Genomic DNA, 20,419 nt, shown 5'->3' with positions numbered 1-20,419 from the left:
ATGTTTAACTCATGATCCGGGAAAAACACTGAGAGATTTTTGATCTCCCAGGCAGTCATGGGTTGGACCTTTCTGAATGTGTGTATGTGGTTTGTTTTTGTTTTAATGAAGAAGAGATTTGTAGACTAAAACATTCTCCTCCCTCAAAAATCTTATTTATAAACCAAATCCTATATGTTGGTCTATTTCAGGTGTGTCTCCCTCAGCCCATGATAAGCTCATTGAGGCTGAGCCTTCACTCATCTCTGTTCTGAATCAGGACAGTCGACGCAGGCTGAGCTTGTCTTCCAAGGCATCTAAAGATGTATTTCGTGTGTGTCCCTATAGTCTGAGGGTGTTTCAACAATTTTAAGAGCAATTCGCAGGTTTCTCTACAAGCAGACGAGGAACCAGCAGGAGCAAGCTTTCTCCATGGACAAAGTCTTTTATCTCTCCATTTGCAAATGAAAGGACCAATAAATACTTGTTGAATTTTATCATTCTGTTAAACTTCAAATTCAGACCTGTCAGTAATTACTAGTTTGCATTAAAAGGAGGAGATTAGAGATTGAGGTCCAGGAAGAATATATGATTTGCTTGGAGGCATACAGAGTAACCAGGTCTGTTCTTTTCCTGCCCCACTTTGTCCCCTGACGGAGGACGAATGACGTGGTGAAGGCCACGGGTCTGGTGAGAGAGGACAAGGTAGGACTTTTAAGTGTAACAGGGGAGAGGGGGACATCCCGGCCCATTGTAACCATCCTCCAGTCGTTCTGATAAAAAAGGTGGGGCAGGCAATTCTGAGTGCCCTCCTGGGGCTGCTGCTTTAGAACCTTAAGGTCCTAGAGTGGCATTCATTTCTTTCCTTCTGTTGCTGATAAACAGAAACTCCCTTCGAAGAGCTGGCTGCTTCTGAAGGACCCATTCAAGCCATCTCTGCCTTGAGTCCTCACTGTATACGCTTACCTGCTTTGCTCCGAGGATGCTCCCCTGAGCAGAATAGACACAGGTCTGGTGAGGAAGACAGCATATTTCCTCACAGTTGTCTGGGGAAAGCGGGCATTAAACAAATTCTCCTGGGCGTATATAATTACAGATGAAGGTTAAGTGTTCTTAAGGAAAATCCAGGATGTTTGGGAGAGAATACAGCAGGAGGGCTTGGTTTAAATTAGGGGGTTAGGGAAAAGCAGAAAGTGGGGGTGTTAAGGGCTTTTGCAAAGGTTTAGAGCTTTACATATGGGAAGGAAATAATAATAATAAAGGTGTTTGGAAGGGCAGATCATCCTCTTTCATGGGCCACTTCCTAGGACTCTGGGGTCCTGCTTCTCCCCCAAATTATGTAGGCATCAAGGGCTAGGAAGAACCTTCACAAATGCTAATATGTGAGCATTTTACAGTCTGCCCCCTGACCCTCTGCATCCTCACCCGCAACTAGTTTGAATGTGGAGGTGAATGGAGAGGCTGAATGGCATTTCCAGTTTGGGAAACAGGGTGGAGACGCCTTCCCACCTCAATCCGGGGGCCAGGTCTCCCAACCCCAAACACCCAAAAGGAACATTTTCCAAGAGAAAATCCCACTTCCTTGTGTATTTGGTTGTGAAGGGAGCAGGCCAGGAGACTCGGGTTGTTCCTGGGGAGTTTTGGGACAAGAGCAAGAATCTCTAACCGTGTCACCCCCCAAACACACTTGCAGGAAAGCTTGACCAGAGTGAAGTGAGGATTTGGTAGCCGCGGTGGAGGTGTGGGTGTTGGATGCTAACTTCCCCGGAAGAATCCATCAGAATCTGGCAGTAACAATAGCTGACACCCAACACAGGTCCTGTGCTGGGCACTTTCAAGACTATTTCTCAAAACAACCCTATGAGGTAAGCACCATTACTAACTCCATTTCACAATTGAGGAAACCGAGGAACACAGAGGTTAAGTAGTGATAGCAGCCTGACTCTGCCTCCAGCACTTTGAAGCCAAAGTTTCGGAGCGGAGGTTTGGGCTCCAGGAGGTGTGGGCCGCAATTCCTACGTGAACCTGATCCCGCGGGGAAAACGCTGGCTTCCAAAGGTTATCTTGGGAGCCCACGGGGACAGTTTCGGGAGCCTCGCACGCATTCCCTTCGGAAGCCGAGCCGAGCTGCCACCTCCCGCGCCGTGGCGGGGAAGGGGGGGACAGTGCGCCGGGGGCGGCGGGTGGCCCCACATCGTGCTCCCAAGGCCGGGCCCTGCAGCTCAGCTTTCTGCTCGGTCTCCGCGAGGTGTCGCCTTCGGCCGGAGAAACTGCCGCGGCGCCACCCTCGTAGCCCGCACTTATTTATTTATTTTCAAACAAGGGGGGCGCCCCTCTCCTTTCAATTTAAAACTGGAAACATCCTGCGGTCTCGTTCCTAAATAGGCGCGTCCTCTCCCTCCCACTTTGCACCCTCGATCCAGCCTCCCTTCCGAGATCACACACAAGCAGCCTCCCCAACCCCTCCCGCACGGCCTCGCTGGACTTTCCTCTCCCGCTCAGCCGCGCACACACAAGCAGTCCAGGCGGGGACTGGGTTAGGAGCCTCTGAATCGCCCCCTAACCCCAACGACACCCCCGAAGCCCTCCCGAAAAAAATTTATTTAAATGCCAAGCAATTGCCAGGCCCGCAGGGTGTGTGCTGCATTGCACCGCTCGGCACGCAGCTGGTTCGCAGAGTGCACCGGGTGCAAGCCCGGGGGTCTAAAAGGGCGGGAGGAGCACGCCCCGGGCTTCCCAGCTTTGCAGCCTCCTCTCTGCAAAGAAGAAAAGCAAGTGGCTTTTGGCGCGAAAGCCTTGGCGCCTCCCCTGATTTTTATGGAAATCAAGAGGGCGGGGTAAAGCCGCTTTCCTCTGCCTTTCTCCCTCCCCCTTGTCTGTGCCGCAGCCCCCTTCTCTCCCCGCCCCCCGGGTGTGTCAGATTTTTCAGTTAATAATATCCCCCGAGCTTCAAAGCGCAGCCAGTGACAGTCATCTGTCTGGACGCGCTGGGTGGATGCGGGGGGCTCCTGGGAACTGGGTTGGAGCCGAGCTAGCGCTAGCCAGGCGCAAGCGCGCACAGACTGCAACAACCCGAGGACCACCCCCCGCCCCCTGGCCACCCGGGGACCCCGCACAGGATCGCCTCTGGATCCCCGGCAGTCGGCGGGAGGTAAGGAGCTGGGGTTGCAAACCGCTCGGCGCCCTGGGAGCTGCGAGCGCGGCGGGAAGGCAAGCCCTGGACCCGATCGCGGCTGGCGCACAGGGCGCCCGACTAATGCCCGGGGGACTGTTTCTCCTTCCGAAACAAAACCATCTCGGGGTTTTCCCTGAAAAGCCAGTTCCAGTTCCGAAGGCTCCCGAGCTGAGAGAGACCCGCCCTAATCCTTTTACTGCCCTTGCCAGGGGTTGTAATGGCTTCATCGAAAAGAAATTCACCCTTCTCTTAGAACATTTGTCTGCATTTGAGCTGACGGGGAGCCGGTGCGTCCCCACCCCGAAGCTGGGTTCTTCTCCAAAGGGTTCTCCCAGAGGAAGAAGAGGAGGGTTAAGCAGGGCGAGGCCGTCGCGGTGGTAATCTGGGTCACCGCTGTTCCAGCTCAGAGAGGACGCGGCTCTCCCGGCGACCCTCCCCGCGCTGGTGCCCCTGAACCATTCCCAGGGACTGGGGTTCAGGATCTTCCCTCTCCCTTTCAGAGGACGTTGTTGGGGGTTTGGAACAGCGGGGGTGGGGTTAGAGAGGTTCAAAATCAGCTATTGGCAGTACATTCCCTGCAGCGGGTAAATGCCGGGAGACGTCTGCTCAAAATCGGGGGTAGTGGGTTCTGGATTTGAGTGCTTGCTGTTGGTCTCGGTCTAGAGAAAGGATTTTTCCATTTGCAAAGTCCCCCCCCCCCCATTATCGCTTGCACTCTGGAGGTTGCAATTTTACAAACAGGGGAATTGAGGGTACTCCAAATCCTATATCTATTAGCCGGGTTGGAGCCCCAGGCTTCCTTTGAGCAGCTGGCCGGACTTGGGTGCAACCGGGGTTGTCGGCGAGCTGGTGGGAGCTAGAATTCTGCAGCCTGGAACAGCCCCCTCCCCCAGGCAGTGCCTTGTGTGAATGAAATGGCAGTTTCCAAAGTTGCAGAGCCACGCCACCACCCCCCGCATCTGCATGCCCCCTCCCACCCCCTGTCGTAGACAGCTTGTACACAAAAGGAGGGAGGGAGAGAGCGAGAAGACACAACTTCCTCCACCTTCGGGAGCACTGGGCGGAGTGGGGGGCTTTGGAGGAGAGATTGAGGAACCGGGTGAGAGGGGGGTGACCGCTGCTGTCTCCCCCCGCACCCCATCCGGCTCCGCTTGCCAACCCTCTCCTGGTGTGTCTGTCGGTTGCAGTGTCGGAGGTTGGCGCGGGCCCCCGCTCTCCGCGCCCCCCACGGGAAGGAAGCACTCCCCGAACTAAAAAGAGCGGAGCGAAAAGAAGCCCTCATTCGGCGGCCAGGAGGCGAGCCGATGCCGAGCTGCACCGCGTCCACCATGCCGGGGATGATCTGCAAGAACCCAGACCTCGAGTTTGACTCGCTGCAGCCCTGCTTCTACCCGGACGAAGATGACTTCTACTTCGGCGGCCCTGACTCGACCCCCCCGGGGGAGGACATCTGGAAGAAGTTTGAGCTGTTGCCCACGCCCCCGCTGTCTCCCAGCCGTGCCTTCCCGGAGCACAGCCCGGAGCCCCCGAACTGGGCCACCGAGATGCTGCTGCCCGAGGCCGACCTGTGGGGCAACCCGGCCGAGGAGGACGCATTCGGCCTGGGGGGCCTGGGCGGCCTCACCCCCAACCCGGTCATCCTCCAGGACTGCATGTGGAGCGGCTTCTCGGCCCGCGAGAAGCTGGAGCGCGCTGTGAGCGAGAAGCTGCAGCACGGCCGGCCGCACGCAGCGGGGCCCGCAGCCCCGGCCCAGGGCGCCGGCGCCACCAGCCCCGCGGGCCGCGGGCACGGAGCGGTGTCTGCGGGGCCGGGCCGCGCTGGGGCCGCCCTGCCGGCCGAGCTCGCCCACCCGGCTGCCGAGTGTGTGGATCCCGCTGTGGTCTTCCCTTTCCCGTTGAACAAGCGCGAAGCCGCGATCGCCACCCCGGCCGGTGCCCCCGCGGCAGGCGCCGCGGTCGCGTCGGGGGCGAGCGCCGCAGCCCCGGCGGGAGCTCCGATGGCCACACTTCCGCGCGCCGGCGGTCGCCCGGCCAGCGGCGGTGACAAGGCCCTCAGCACCTCCGGAGAGGACACCCTGAGCGACTCAGGTAAAGACCGAGCCAGGGTCCGACTGCCTCCCTGAGGTCCTGGGGCTGGGGATGGCGCTTCGTTTGTTGCTGTTCATGGGTTTCGGCTCTTGGGGGAGAGTATTTTGGAAGTAGTCCTGGTGGCTGAGAGGTGGGTTTTTTCAAGCTTGATCCCCAGGTTAAGGAGGACCTGGTGAAAGGTGTAAGGGGGTGTTCTCCAGAGCCTCACTTTCGTTGAAGTTCCTTCAGCCCCTGCCCGGAGTCTGACTCCATCACTGGATGCCCCTACCCACCATGTCTCTCTGCAGCATGGTCTGAGCAGTAAAATTAGGAAAAGTTGAATGGCTAAAGCCGGATTGGGATTCAGGGATGGCTAGCTGCATTACTTGAGCAGAAACCTGTTAACCCAGGGGTGGAAAAGGACTGTGGCTCAGATCAGGGATGGAGAGATCCCCAAAAAGGAAAAGCCTGTGCAAAATCCTATTCAGGGCGCAGAAAGTTAAAGGAGGGATTGCACAGATGGCGAGTATCCATGTGATTTTTTTTCAAACCTGGATACTCTTCTCCCCCTCCTTCAGTGGGTGGTGGGCTATTTGCTCCTGGTCCATGGCCAGCAGGCGGCGATATGCTGGCCAGCTGGAGGCCCAAGGATCTGAAAGGCTGGGAGTGGTGGGGCCACCCCTCCCTCCCTCCCTTAAGCAGCTGGCGGCCAGTACAACAGCGGTTGGTTGTGTACATTCTCAAGGGGCCAGCTCTTTACAGTGTGCAGTGAGAAGCTGGCTGGTTTGGTCTTCTAGCCTGAATTCCAGGACTAATTTCAGATCCGCGTTGTGTTTTGTAACCCGGTGCCCTTCAAGGTGAGGGCGGGCACTTCCTCAGCAGACCCTCCAGGAATGCACACACCCTGATTAGTCCTATTGTGTGGCTCCTACTTAAACTGAAGGGTAGAGTTAAAATCGAGACTTTGCCTGGAGGTGGAGAACTCTCCCCAAGTACTGGAATGGCCTTGTCCTTGGAGCTGGGAGCCTGGGACCTTGAAAACCAGTGTGGCCAGAATGCAGGTGGATAAAAAGCCTCAATTTCCTCCAAGACTGAGGACGGATTCATCTGAGGCTCCTGGAAGGAAACTTGGTGATAAGCCTCCAGTTTGAACGGGTCTGTCCCTTTAATGTCTGTGCCTTGACAGCTTTCGGTGAGGAAGCACTTCCTTCCAACAGCTGTCTTCTTGGCAGAAAACCAAAACATTGGCTTAAAGGGACCCACAGACTGGAACAGCCTCACATTTCGGCTTTAGAACAAATCCCACAATTGTTCAGCTTTCCGGTCCCCTTCAGATCAAGCAGAAGTTGTGTTTTGATTTTCATGCTTGCATTTTAAACAATAATTTTCTATCCGAGCATGGCAGTAGATGAGGAGAGAGGGGAAACGCACACGGGATGCTACACGTTTTTGTTGCTGTTGGTGGGGACTTTGAGAAGAGGTGCCACCGAATTGGGGTTTAGAGCTCCAGTGGATGATGACTTTGTAGCTAAGGTTTAATCTTTGTTAGGTGAAAAACGGCTTATGGTGTAAACATCATCATGTTCATGGAAGACAGAGTATTTAATTACATTGTTTAGGTTTGTTTGACTTAAAATGAGACTCGACCATGTGTAGATGGCTAAAAGAGGCCCCTAAAATGAGGAGCCTCAGTTCTTAAGGATGGAAATACAAATAAGTCTATGGGGCAGACCTGTGAGGATGATAAAAGCTTACCGTTAACTGAGCCTCTGTGTGTGTTTATCTGTCCAGCTCAACCTATGGTGTTATCCCCATTTCACAGCTGGGGAAACTGAGGCTTAGATTAAGGAACTTGCCCAGGGTCATGCAAGTAGTATGTGACGGAGCCGGGATTCTGTCTGACTCCAAAGCCAAGGTTCTGTTTCTGCCACCTGCTTAAGCCTGAATGGAGGATGAAATGCTAGGAGTATGAGGAGTAACGCCAGCCACAGGCCAGGGCCTGCTGTGAGAGACGATTTAATTCATATGTGCCTCACCGTGAGACTAACTCTCCTCTTGTTCTCAAAGATGATGAAGATGACGAGGAGGAAGACGAAGAAGAGGAAATTGACGTGGTGACGGTGGAGAAGCGACGGTCCTCCAACAGCAAGGCCGTCACCACCTTCACCATCACTGTGCGTCCCAAGAGCGCGGCCCTGGGCCCGGGGAGGGCCCCGTCGGGGGAGCTGATCCTTAAACGCTGTGTCCCCATCCACCAGCAGCACAACTACGCCGCCCCGTCGCCCTATGTGGAGAGCGAGGACGCGCCGCCCCAGAAGAAGATAAAGAGCGAAGCATCCCCACGTCCCCTCAAGAGCGTCGTTCCCCCGAAGGCCAAGAGCTTGAGCCCCCGCAACTCTGACTCCGAGGACAGCGAGCGCCGCCGCAACCACAACATCCTGGAGCGCCAGCGCCGCAACGACCTGCGGTCCAGCTTCCTCACGCTCAGGGACCACGTGCCAGAGCTGGTGAAGAACGAGAAGGCCGCCAAGGTGGTCATTTTGAAAAAGGCCACCGAGTACGTCCACGCCCTCCAGGCCGAGGAGCACCAGCTCTTGCTGGAGAAGGAGAAGCTGCAGGCAAGACAGCAGCAGTTGCTAAAGAAAATTGAACACGCTCGGACTTGCTAAACATTTCTCAGAACTGGACAGTCACTGCCACTTTGCACATTTTGAGTTTTTGTTTTTGTTTTTGTTTTTTTTTTAAACAAACCTTGTGTTGACATTAAGAATGTTGGTTTACTTTCACATCGGTCCCCCGTTGAGTTTGGATCTGGGTGGGGAGCAGGACATGTGGGGTTCTCCCAGGACCTCGGGAGAGGGCCTGTGTGATGGGATGCTGGGTGGCCCTGGTGGTTGTCCTCTGCGTCACCTCCGAGACGGCGGTCAGAGTCCGTGACAGTTGGAGAGCCTTCTGGGGCTGTCGAAGTCACCTTGTTTGTTCCAAGTTTCCAGACGACAGAAAGTCATTCCTTCTTTTTAAAATGGTGCTTAAGTTCCAGCAGATGCCACGTTGGGGTTTGCCATTTGAGACCCCTGGGGAACATTTCTGTAAATACCATTGACACACCTGCCTTTTGTATACGTCCTGGGTAATGAGAGGTGGCTTTTGCGGCCAGTATTAGACTGGAAGTTCATACCTAAGTACTGTAATACCTCAATGTTTGAGGAGCATGTTTTGTATACAAATCTATTGTTAATCCTTGTTATGTACTGTACTAATTCTTACACTGCCTGTATACTTTAGTATAATGCTGATACATAACTAAATTTGATACTTATATTTTCGTATGAAAATGAGTTGTGAAAGTTTTGAGTAGATATTACTTTATCACTTTTTGAACTAAGAAACTTTTGTAAAGAAATTTACTATATATATATGCCTTTTTCCTAGCCTGTTTCTTCCTGTTAATGTATTTGTTCATGTTTGGTGCATAGAACTGGGTAAATGCAAAGTTCTGTGTTTAATTTCTTCAAAATGTATATATTTAGTGCTGCATCTTATAGCACTTTGAAATACCTCATGTTTATGAAAATAAATAGCAATTAAATGATGCAACTTTTCTTTTCCTTAATAGCAACGGTTAAACTCTTAAGATGCAGCCATGAGTAGTGCATACCCTAGGGAGAGAACTTGGTTTCCACAGTCATCATATATTTATACAGTCCTGGTTGGGGAGGGACTGTTACCCCCTTGAGGTGGAGGGAACTGAGCTTAGGAAGGTTAAGATACTACTTCAGGATTACGCAGAATAGGTATGTTATTACTGTGTATTGCAGCAAAAGCACCAGATAGTTTAGAAAACACTTTCCTATAGGTTGGCCATCGAACCAAAGTAAGCTAGGACATCAGACCCTTTAGAATGAGGATTAAAATTAAGACATGGAGTTGTGCACCTTGGCCGTACTTGGTGTCAGTAACCTTTGACCCATTAGCGGTTGGCTTTACATTTTGACATAGGGTGAAGTTTGTCCCCCAGAAGAACACGCTCATCAGAATTTACTAGGCCCTGTGCAAGTTTCTATGCTAAGCATTATAGAAGAATAAAGATGAAGATGAAGTTGGTCCCTTCCCTCAAGAACTCACCATCTGATTCACCAAGGTAACTCAGGGAGTGACAGCTGTGTGGCCCAGATCAAAGTGCCTTGTCCCTTGAGGAGAGGCACTGCCCCGTGTTAGTGTAGCTCTGCCCATTTGGCGCTCCTGCCACACGAACTGGTGTTTTGGTTGTCTGGACTGCCCTGTGGCATCAGGATTATTGGCAGGTTCTGGAGGACAGCCAGGGCTGGTGGGTTGGGGGAAAGGGGTGCACAGTGGAGCTGGGAGGAAATTTCAGAGTCCCTGATGGGAGGTGGTATCCTTCCTTGGGAGGCGTTCATCTTTAGGTGAAAGGTGGTACTCAAGGCTATGTCTCTAAGGTTTCATTCATCTCAGATTTTAGGTTTGGACTGAGAAGTTGGCTTTCCTCAGAAGAACACAGGTCCTGGGACGAGAAAGGGCTTTGCTGGCTTGCCCAGGTCATGTGGGTCCCTGTCTGCTTTGGCTATTTTACAAAGGCCAGTGGAGTTTAGAATTTGAGGTATTCATGGCTTACAGCCACGTTTCCTAAGCTATGAGGTTGATATTGCCATGGACCTTTACAGGTGATAAGACTATGTCAAAAATTCAGGCAACATTCTCTCTACTTAAATCTCCCTACTTGCCACCATCCCTAAATAGAAAATAACCCTCTCTGAAAGTCCTTTTTGAATTGTCATTCAAAAAGACTTCCTGTCCCTTTGCATTTTACAGGCCCCAGATCGCCAAGCTGCATGGAGTCATGAGCTAAAAGAAAGTTAAGAAATCTCAAAGTAATTGAGATTCTTGAAACCCAGCTCAATCACCCCAATTTCTTTTTTTGTGGTCTCCATCAGGGCCTCCCTAGACTTTTTAGATGAGATAGAACTCTATCTGTGGAGGAGGTATACCGTTGAGATGAATGAGGCCCTAAACTAATTCCTACCAGGCTCCATTTTTGCTCTGGCTGCTGGGAAGCTCAGAGCCAAATTCAATGCTCTCATTCTACATCCTTGAAGCCCAGTCTCTCCAGTGTATTTGTGATCTTTTGTTTTTCATTGTAATTTAATGACCTTTTTTGTTGTTGTTCTTGATTTTATGTTACATTAAAGAGAACTTTCTGATTTGGGTGAATCACAAATACATTAAAATATTAAAACTAAAGTAAAACACCTCTTATTTGCCTTTTCCTGGCCCAGCTGAGGGAAAGTGTCACTCAGTTTAGCTCTGCAATTACCTATAAAGCAATTGCTGTTGTCACAGAAGAATTGAACCACTCCTTTCAACAACATGAGAAACCTCTGCGTTCCAAGAACAGTTCTGAGACTGAGAAACTGCTCTATATCAGTTAGATCAATAAGTCATAGGACTTAGATGGCACGTAGAGACCAATCATCTCACTGAATTACTTCGTTTTACAGAATGTGGTTGGGGGATCCTGTATCAAATGAGTGGCCGAACCTGGGACTGGAGTTTGTTGATGGTCAACCCCGTGGTCTTTCCACGGCGTTGGCTTTCCAGCTGCTCCTTCGGTAGCCTCCCTACCTCCTTGGCTCATCCAGCCACCTACAGCATGCTTCCATAGTAATCCTTCTGCATAGCTGGTTTTGTGTGAAAACTTACAAAGTTTCCCCACCACTTAGAGGGTAAAGTCCAAATCCTTCAGCCCGGCCCGTGAGGCTGCTTCCACCCTGGCTCACCATCCCCGTTATCCCCTGCCCACCCATAGGGCTCCTCACATCAGCACCGCTAGGTACAAGCTCTCTTTCTCACCTTTGATTGGTTCCTTCATATTCCCTTCTTCTGGGTCACCCAGATTCTGTTTATTAAAGTCCTTTTCAACCTTGAATGACAAACCCAAAGTCATCTCTTTCAGGAAGCCTTTCTCATACCCCTGGGGGCAGGGGAAGTTGGGAGCTTCTCCAGCTCTTAATCCTGTATCTGCTTGGGAGATAAAAGAGGTGTCCTCATCACCCTCTGGGACCTCCTTGACCATGGGGTCCCCTAAAGCAGGTACAGCGACCCAATCACCTCTGATTCTTCAGTCCTGGCCTGGTGGCCGACAGATGACAGGGCCTTGGCAGAGGCCAGCAGAGTGGCTGGCGGCTGACTGGGCAGCAGAGGAAGAAACACGGTGGGGACCATTACACCAGTGCCTCCTGCTAGCTGGGTTCCCAAACTCTCAGGCTGATGCAGACGCTGAAGCGCATCCATTAGGTGTCAGTGAGCATCAGAACTGACTCCTGAAAGAAAAGATGAAACACACCTGGAGGCCTGTATTTAGGGATCCCACAGTCTGGGGGCCTGGGTAGGAAGAGAGGGGACAGGAGGGACGGTGGGTTGCAGGGGAACGGTTGAGCAAGCTTATGAGGGGTCCTGTGGCTGCGTCGGGCTCCTCCAGGCCCCCGGTTTGGACCTCACTGTTGGAGGATGCTGGCTTGCTGCTCTGCCACAGGCCTAAGGAGGCTTGTACGCTTGTCTGAGGCCACAGATCATCTGCATTGTAGTGACAGCGCTTACAGCCCTCCCGCCTCTGTGTAGCACTGGAGAGGTGACCCAGGTTTTTACCTCGACTCTCAGAATCTTCCAGTGCTGGCCAGCCCGTCCTCTACCCATGTAGGGAGTTGGGTCTTCTGGGTTTGACTTTCGTTTGTCCTCATGACGGTGAGCTTCTGAAAATCCTGATTTGGGTTGTTCTTAGAGTCAGAGGTTATTATGTTTGGAAGAGGCTTAGAAGCTGTTGAGCTCAGGGGCCCATTTCAGAGGTGGAACCCCAGATCGGAAAGAAACGGCAGAGGGCCTGCTGACTTCCCTTTTTTCTTTCTTTCTTCCTTTCTTTCTCTCCCTCCCTCACTTCCTTACTCTTCCCTTCCTTCCTCTTCTCTCTCTTTCACCACAAACATTTACTTCACACCTACCTTGTGTCAAGCATGGTTCCCTGTGTTTGGGAGACATCAGGGAAGGAAAAAGGCAAAACTTCCCCAAGCTGGTGCTTCAGGGAGTTTAGGAGAGAGTGACAATGAAAAGAAACAATAAAAAGAAAAATAAACAACTAAATTAAATAGCATCTCATAAAGCGGTGAATGCTATGAAAGATAAGTAGAACAGGATGGAGGAATGCAGGGATGCCACCGCTGGAGGGAGGCGGGTTGCAGTCTGGAGGAGGACGGTCCTTCCTGGAGCTGAGGGGTGGGACCAGTGGAGAGCACCCGCACCCCCTCCCTGGGCACTTCTGTGGCTGTTGGGAGACCAGGTCAGTCCTCAGGCTTCCCGGTTCAAGGCTCCTCCTCCAACTCCCTTGGGACGCTGGTAAATGTCCCCCACCAACTTCTTATTCATTCTCTCTAAGGGAAGCAAGAGGATGTTGTAATTAGACCGCCTGGCTGGAATCTGACTCCCACGTTCACAAGCTCTGTGTTGTGCAGTTTCCCTGCCGGTACCGTGGGGCTGATCGCACCACCCACTTGCTCTGGGAGATTTCAGAAACTAACATACCGCACATGGAATGGCGCCTGGCACATGCCGGGTACGATTTAAGTCTGTTAAATCATCCGATTTCTTGTTGACAGAATCCTTCCTCTCTCTATTTCCCTGGTATGTTACTAGGGCAAAGAATCTTTAAAAAAAAACATTCACTGGTAGGACAAATTCACCAGCCTGCGCTTCACAAGAACTTTGCGGACTTTTGTTCCTCAAAAGAGGTCTTACAAAACCTGAAAACGGGTACCTTGGAAACAAATGAATGTGAGCTTTGAAGCCTATTTTAAGACGGAGCCTAGGAATTTGAGTGCTGCAGAACATCTACGCCTTCTACAATGGTTTATTAGTTTTCTTTACTTGTAAAGGAAATCTCTTCATAGGCCACTGACCAGGGTTACCTGATCTCTTTTGATATTGGCGTATCATGCTACAAGACATTCATCCTGAAACCTTTGACCAGGAGAAGTAACAGAGCCTTTTTATGGTCGGAGCAGACAGCCCTACTGGTTCAATGCACTTTGGGAGGACACACACAGCACGTACTCCTGTGATAAACACAGACGAGTTGCTGTGAGATGTGGTCTGAGGAAGCAAGGCGAAATTGGCTTTCTTCTGCCTTCCAGCAGACCCAAGAATTTCAGCAGGCTTTTGGGGGATGGTGTGCAGGCGACAAGTCTGTTCCATCACACATCTGCAGCCTGCTGCGGGTTGAATTTTGTGTCTTAGGCTGCTGCCCACCATTTTCCTGAAGGACAGCATAGAAGGAGTCCCTTCACCGTACAAAATGATGATCTTAGTTGGCTGGGAGGCAGCCCTGTGAAATAAAAATATTTGGTTTGGAGAAACCTTGGTCTTGGATCTCTATTTGCAGCCTTGGTACAGGAGGGCAAGTGCCGGTTGCTCAGTCATCTCATCCGGAAGTGGAGTGGGTTGGCGTTGAGGCCCCCTCTCATTTCTAAGGCTCGAGAGTCATTAATCCTTAGGGATGGATGGAATCTTGAAAGGCTGCAAATGTCTGCTGTGCTTGGGAACGTTCTCCAGTCTCCAGGAAGCCCTGGGTGTCTGGCACATCTTGGCTCTGCCGTTCGCTTAACTCTGTGGCTGAAGACAAGTTGTCTCCCTCTGACTCACTTTCTTCAGCTCTCAAACAATGGTAATCACCGCCCCACTGGGTCCTGATAGGCGCCAAATGCCCTAAAGGATACGAGTGACGTGATGAACACTTTGGAAGTTGGAAAGTCTTCTATAAGCTCTTATGGTCACAGTCAGCTCTTGTCCAGAATGTCCCTCCCATTTGGCTGTTTGCTTTCTGGATTCATCTCAATGTGGTTTCTCCTTGAATGGGAAATGTCTTTAAAGACCGTAGGCACACCTCTGACTGCTCCACTGTACCTGGACCAGGTAGCAGCTCCATAATGTTTATTAAATAATCATTATCAATGAAAAGACTAATTGTTCAGAAACAGCTAGAGGGTAACAATGTATGTAACTGCATACACAGGCTTGTCTCATCTGTAACTACAGAAAACGATGGTTAATCTGAATTTTCATTGGCTTACTCAAAACCACAGTATGGTAACAGAAAACCAACACCTTGAGTTTTCTCTTGAGTTGGTGTAGCCTCTTTTTTTCGGCATTGAGCTGGGAAGAACAGGGCATTTATATTGAGACTAGAAATGTGAAGATGTTCAAGCTAGAGTTAGATGCTCATTTGCTGGTTCCGAGGTAGGACTGAGACCAGAGTTTACTGTTGTAAATGGTCTGCTTGCATTTGGGCGTGACACTAAATCTTTCCCATCCTTAGTTGGTCCTTCTTCTGAATTCCCTGAACTAAGATTTCATAGTCTGTCTTGAGGGAAAAGCATTTTTCTACCAGAAACCCCGAACAGCTCATTAAAATAATGAAGTTGAGGCTCTTCTTGGATGGTCTGTGAATGTAAACTTCCGGGATGGCTGCGAATGCGTTTCGTGGACACTCCTGTGAAGTTGTTTCTTCTGGAGAGTTCCCTCGCTTGGAAATTCCCCTGGGTAATATATGTGCGTGTGTCATTTTGTGACTGCAGTTCGAGCCTCCGTTGTCTTTGGCTGACCGTGTGTGAAGAAAGCTGCAGTGTCACACGTGGCGGCGGGTTCCACTGGCTGGGCAACCCCGGGAGGACTTGTGTCTTGCTCACCGTGATGAACCACAGCATGAAAATGTTGGCGCAGAGGAACCGCATCTAGCTCAGGTGCAGATGAAGTGGCAGCTTCATTGGCTGCCGGGACGCTGAGGGCTGGGTCATTGGAGGAGAAACCGCCCTGAAATGCTTATTTGGATGTTCACTGCTGCTCAGGTGCTCTCTTCCCACTGTTTTTATTTGAAGGGGAGAAGTCCTTTTGTAGGGATGTGGTTTCTTTCCCCCTCTTTACGAGGGTGACTGGCTTGTCCCAGTTAGCCTGTGACTGCCTCAGTTTTAAAACTGAAAGTCTGTGTCCCAGTAAATGCTCAGTCTCTGGACAAATCGGGGCCGAGGGTCCCCCTGTGCTCTCCTCCCTTCAGCACTTGCTTTTTCTCACCGCAGGGTGACCAGCTGCGCAAGGCTACCTGTGCAGGCCTGGTGGCCAAGGCTGGGACCCCCCACGGCACACATCTCCGAGTTCTCTCTCAGCAGCCCCACAGAGTTAAAGGGCCTGGCAAGCAAGGAGGGGCTGGAAAGAACACTGTCTTGGTGTCGGAGCACATGGATTTGAGCTCTGGAAACTCTGCTAAGTGACCTGCAATGAGGCATCCTGAGGCTGAACTGTAAGACAGCATCTCTGTTTTCCTTTTGGGATGACGCTGACCATGAGTGTGAAGGTGGCGGGTACCACACGGATGCCAGGAATGAACATTCTGCTCGCTCGCCCACTCAATTTCTCTCAGGCTCTGGGGCTCCTTCTGGTTAACGATGATAACAATAATACGAATAGCAATAATAATAATAACAGCGCTTTGGAGGCGTGACCGTGACGCTGGCTTCCGTCTTCCAGTCTGGACTTCTTGAGTCTCCTTCATGACTCAGGTCTTTGCAAGGAGCCCAAGGGAGCAATTTTCAAATTACCATACAATCCCAGGCTGTGGGGGAATGGCCTTCCTGAAGCTCTCTGGGGACAGTCTTGTCCCGGAGACAGCCAGGGGACACCCGGCATAAAAATCTTCTTCGAGAGTCTGTGAGTAGCCAGACTCTGTTTCATCAGAGAAGATGCACATTCAGCACCTAGAACTGGACTTGGCCCTTCGTTCCCTGGGTCGAGGACCCTGTGATGATATTGCCATGAACACATTCCATGAGATTCACTGCTCCAGGTGGTGGAGCTTCCCTTTTATTGGCGGCTGTAAAACCATCCTGGCTAAGCCCGTAGGGGGTGGAGGGATGGCCTCCCTCCGGATTTGAAGGTGTGTTCTTCCACCAAAGGAACAGGAGAAAGCCAAGCAGACCTTTTAGGGACCTTTAAAAGAGGTGTTTACATCTATTTAGCTTTAGGGAGTAACCGCCGATTAACTCCCAGGAGGTAACAGTTTCTATATCCTGAAAATCCTTATTTAAGAGATACTAGTGCCCGGCTGAAGACCCTTCCCTGTCCCAGGCCCCCTGAAGGAGAGAGGATCTGTCATGTTAATGACATGTGCATATCATTAAGAGAAGGGACAAAGGGCCTGGAGCTTGGGAATGAGGGCTGATCTGGAGACTCTTCAATATGCAGATGGTACCCTGATTATCAATCCCATGGGGGAGGGCCCTGGGAGAGTCAGCCCTTAAAGCTATCTTGAAGGAGAATGGCTGCCATTTGGGGGGTCCCCTCTCCCCCGATGCTGAACTCCGAGCACACTCTGCTTTCCTTCGTCTTCCTTATCTTGCCCCCCCACCCCCCGCCTCTGTAATATGATTCTGCGCTGCATGATTACAGAATGCATTCTGGAGTCGGAATGCAATTTTGTTTTGATTTCTTTGAATTATAGAATTATGGAATACCAGGCTCCCCAGTCTCCTGAGTCCTGTAACACTTGCCCTTCCTTGAGTAGGACTTAAAAGCAAATGATAAAACTCAGGGCCATTCCATTCAATCCTTCCAGGGATGGGGAGTGTGTGCATGTGAATGAGGTGAAGGGAAGGTGGAGAGAAGGGTCGTGACTGCAGATGACTATGACCATCACCTCGGAAAGGAGGTGAGATGTGAACGCAGGTAATTTTCAGAGAAGGGGTTGTGGGAAGTACAGGAGAGTCTTCCCACAAAGGAGATGCTATGCAAGGTGGCCTTCAGGGATGGATGATTGGCCTGGTGAGGAAAGACAGGAGGGGCGCTGTGGGTTGAGGGGGCAGCCTGAGTGGATGTGCAGGAGGGAGAGAGTGTGTTTAGGGCACCAGTGTATCCTGGAGCAGCAGGTGAGATGGTTGGGTTGGGCTTAAGGACCACCTCCAGGCAATGGGGAACTAGCCAAGGGGTCTAAGGAGGGGGACGTGATCAGGTCCTGTGTGACTTGGGAAGAGTTGGCTATTATATGAACATATATAACCCATACAAAGTTGTCCTGGATGGTGCGTGCCAGCCTCGGCAACTAGTAATCATCACACCCGCTTCCCCAGCTTCTTCAGCACCATTGAACGTGGTGGGGAGAGCCCTGACCTGGGCCTCTGAGAGCCTGGGTCTTGGTTGACGTGGACAACACTTAAGAGTGTCTTCCACCTTGAGCCTTGCTGGTCTTGTGTTTTCTCTCTTCCCTGCGCTCATGTCCCCCGGCGCCAAAGCCCACAGATGTTCCAGGGACCAGCTCAAAGTTATCTCCTTCCCAAAAACCTTTACATGCTCCTCTGCAGGGACTTTGCCCTCCTGCCTCTGACCTCACCCAGTGCTTACCCCATATACTCTTTTGGGTTTGAGAAATGAAAACAACTCCTTCCCTCCCTACCATGGTCACTATGAAAACATTAGACAATGAAGTATAAAAAAGAAAGAAAAAAAAATCACTAGTAACCCACCCTTCAGAGAGAACTTCTGTTAAAATGCTTTCTATGATTTTTCCGTATGTACATAAATACCTATGAACATGCCTGTTTGTTTTATATCCTTGTTAGGTCATTAATTACTTTTTATTCTATGTTATAAGTAATTATATTTGGGCTTTACCTCTCTTACTGGGAGTATGTGGCTCTTTTGTCTTTGTGCATTCTGTATTTTCTAGAATGATGTCTGAATGATTGAATGGGTTTCTTGATACAGTATCTCTCTGGAAAATGAGAATTTTGCATTGTGTTATGTCTGAGTTCTCAGTTCCAATAATCTGTAGACTTCTGGTCATTACGTCTCTGATGTGGGTAGAAGAAAGATCTTCCTACAAATCTGGGGACTGGGTGTGTCCTTTTCAGCACAAATATTGCTGTGTCCCCAAACTAAAAAGAGCTCAATGAGTGATTTCATGCACTCATGCTGTGTCCACACAAAACCTAAGAACCCCTTGATTTAGGCTGAATGGTTATCTTTTCTTTTCTTTTTCTTTTTTTGTTTTCCCCAAGGCAGGCCAAACTTGGGATATCAATTGACACTAAGAATCTGAGAAAAATGAATTGTTTTAAATGCTGTGGAGTCCTCATTTCTTGTGACGTTCAACAGTACCGATAGCCTAGGCGGCACCTTTGCTTGAATTTGAGAAAATGTTCTCTCCTCTCCAGGCAGGTACAATCTACCAGGTGCGCATGCTTTGGCGAAGAACGGAATGTACCTAGATCTCAGCCCCCCTGGCCTCAGGAGGGCACCTCTTGGGCAGGGCACAACCTCAACCCTTGTACAGGCAGCCCTGGTGCAGAGCACCTAGGAGAACTAAAGATGCCTGTTAAATGTTGATCTTTATGTTCAAGATTCTTCTTCAAGCAAATAAGAATAGGCCATAAATATCAGAGAGCATAGCATTTGTGAGATCACGTAGCGATACAATTCTATAGCAGGATCCAGACTCCCAGCCTCTGTGCTTTGCCCCCTGCTGAGCCTTCTATCTGGAAGCCACTCGGTCCCCAACCATTCCTCTCTCAATAATACCTATGTTTCATGACTCAGATCATAGACTGTCTCTTCCACAAAGCCCTCTGCAACCCACCTTGTTGGAGTTCGTTGAAACCTCTGGTGCGCTCCCTTAGTACTCACGCTACCCTCTTTTGCTGCACAGCTCATGTTTTACTTTGAGTGATTGGTGATTAGTTTACATACCAGCCATGCACCCTCCTGAGTCTCAAGCTCACCATCATTAAATCAGAGATAAGAGAATAGATCTTCCAGGTTCCTCAGTGAGTACTATGATTATTACATTGATAATGTGTATCTTTTATTATCTGTGAAATTTCTAGAAAAGAGACACAGTCTTATTTGATCTCTGGATCCACTATATCCAGAAGATGCTGAAGATACAGTGCTTGGTGTTTACAGAATGTGTTTGAAGCAATCTGAAAAACCTTAAAGGGTTGCCCCAGAGAGCTTCCTCTACGGACGTCCTCTTTACTGTCTCTAGATATCCACTGTGTCAGGTGTAATTTTATTCCTTACTCCCTCGACCTTTCTCATTTCTGTAGCTCTCTGCCTGGTTTCCAAAGCTTCACCATAAACCAGTGGAGAAGGTATTATTATCTCTGCATTATAAATAAAGAGAAACTAAGACTTAAATTTATCCACCTAAAAAGAGGTGAAAGTAGGATTTGAACTTTGGACTTCCGTCTCACAGTTCGGTGTTTTGTACTCAGCTCTCTAATGGAAAATTACCTTAAGTCTGCAGGAAATAAAAACCTCCAAATTAGAATCATTTGTCTGTGTGGTCCTTGACCCAGAGTTTGATGTACTTTTGGATGAATGAGGAGCCACTCCTTTCCCCACCCCCGACACAGCCTCTTCGGGAAGGAGAGTGATTTGAAGGGCGATGCTGGGCTTTCTCAGAGCCCTGGTACTTGTGCAGAAGCTGTCTTTGCCAGAAACAACCTACAAGAAAAGTTCCATCACCTGCAGCCCAATTTTGTCCTTTAGAGGCAGGAAAATACTATTAAGATCTTGTAAACGAATTAAATTAAGCCGCATTTCCTTCCCAACCCCGCAAGTCCATTTTATATTCATTCAAGGAAGAAGAAATATGCACAGAGAGGAATTGCTACCAGCTCCTGGTCTTAAATACTTAAATATATATATATGTGTGTGTGTGTGTGTACATATGATGCATAGCCACTAACAAAGAAGTGGATTGCTGCTGATAGGATAGCTCTCCATTCATGTAGGGTTCCTCAAAAGTGGGAACAGGCAGTCCTATAGTTTCTAAATGTGCCTAGGCTGGAACTCATTGGATGGTGCCAAATGGGGTGGAAGACTGGAGCAAAGTAAGATTTTCAGATACAAATTAAGTTTTGGAGACAAGCATATAAATATTCAAGGAAGGAGGGGAAAGAGGGCTCTTATACAGACTTCAGCGGCCCCCCAAACCAGGGTGAGTGCCTGTACATTCCCTGAGATTCTCTATCGGGTTCAGCCTTAAGGTTCTGGGCTGCTGTGCATGCGTCTCCCGATCTGTGCCCTCAGCTCTGCTCTAGTGAATGGGCTGGTGGTTCCTGCCCCCAAAGTCTGTTATCTTACAGT

General features: G+C 50.1%; 1 protein-coding gene across 4 annotated transcripts; it reads left to right on the top strand.

Moving 5' to 3' along the window:
* Positions 1-578: 578 nt before the first annotated feature.
* On the top strand, positions 579-8,810 carry MYCN (MYCN proto-oncogene, bHLH transcription factor). Of its 4 annotated transcripts, none has more exons than XM_072938183.1 (5): positions 589-684; positions 865-988; positions 1,673-1,844; positions 4,342-5,242; positions 7,289-8,810. In XM_072938183.1, exons 4-5 carry the CDS (start codon positions 4,459-4,461, stop codon positions 7,888-7,890), a joined length of 1,386 nt encoding a protein of 461 aa, XP_072794284.1. In that variant the 5' UTR covers positions 589-684; positions 865-988; positions 1,673-1,844; positions 4,342-4,458; the 3' UTR covers positions 7,891-8,810. The 4 variants fall into 4 exon arrangements, with proteins under 4 accessions (XP_072794283.1, XP_072794284.1, XP_072794282.1 ...); XM_072938181.1 differs by having other exon boundaries at positions 865-993; XM_072938182.1 differs by lacking the exon at positions 865-988 and having other exon boundaries at positions 579-684.
* The last annotated feature ends 11,609 nt before the right edge of the window (positions 8,811-20,419 follow it).

The sequence above is a fragment of the Vicugna pacos genome, chromosome 15, assembly GCF_048564905.1.
Source record: "Vicugna pacos chromosome 15, VicPac4, whole genome shotgun sequence".
Classification (NCBI taxonomy): Eukaryota; Metazoa; Chordata; class Mammalia; order Artiodactyla; family Camelidae; genus Vicugna; species Vicugna pacos.
The sequence above is the reverse complement of the archived record's forward strand: the minus strand, read 5'-3'. Positions and strand labels throughout refer to the sequence as shown.

Bases quoted from the DNA above. Each gene is read 5' to 3' on its own strand.
- MYCN (XM_072938180.1), top strand. From the start codon at position 2,975: ATGCGGGGGGCTCCTGGGAACTGGGTTGGAGCCGAGCTAGCGCTAGCC. The intron at 3,131-4,341 runs GTAAGGAGCTGG...TGTCGGTTGCAG, and splicing joins TCCCCGGCAGTCGGCGGGAG to TGTCGGAGGTTGGCGCGGGC. The intron at 5,243-7,288 runs GTAAAGACCGAG...TTGTTCTCAAAG, and splicing joins GGACACCCTGAGCGACTCAG to ATGATGAAGATGACGAGGAG.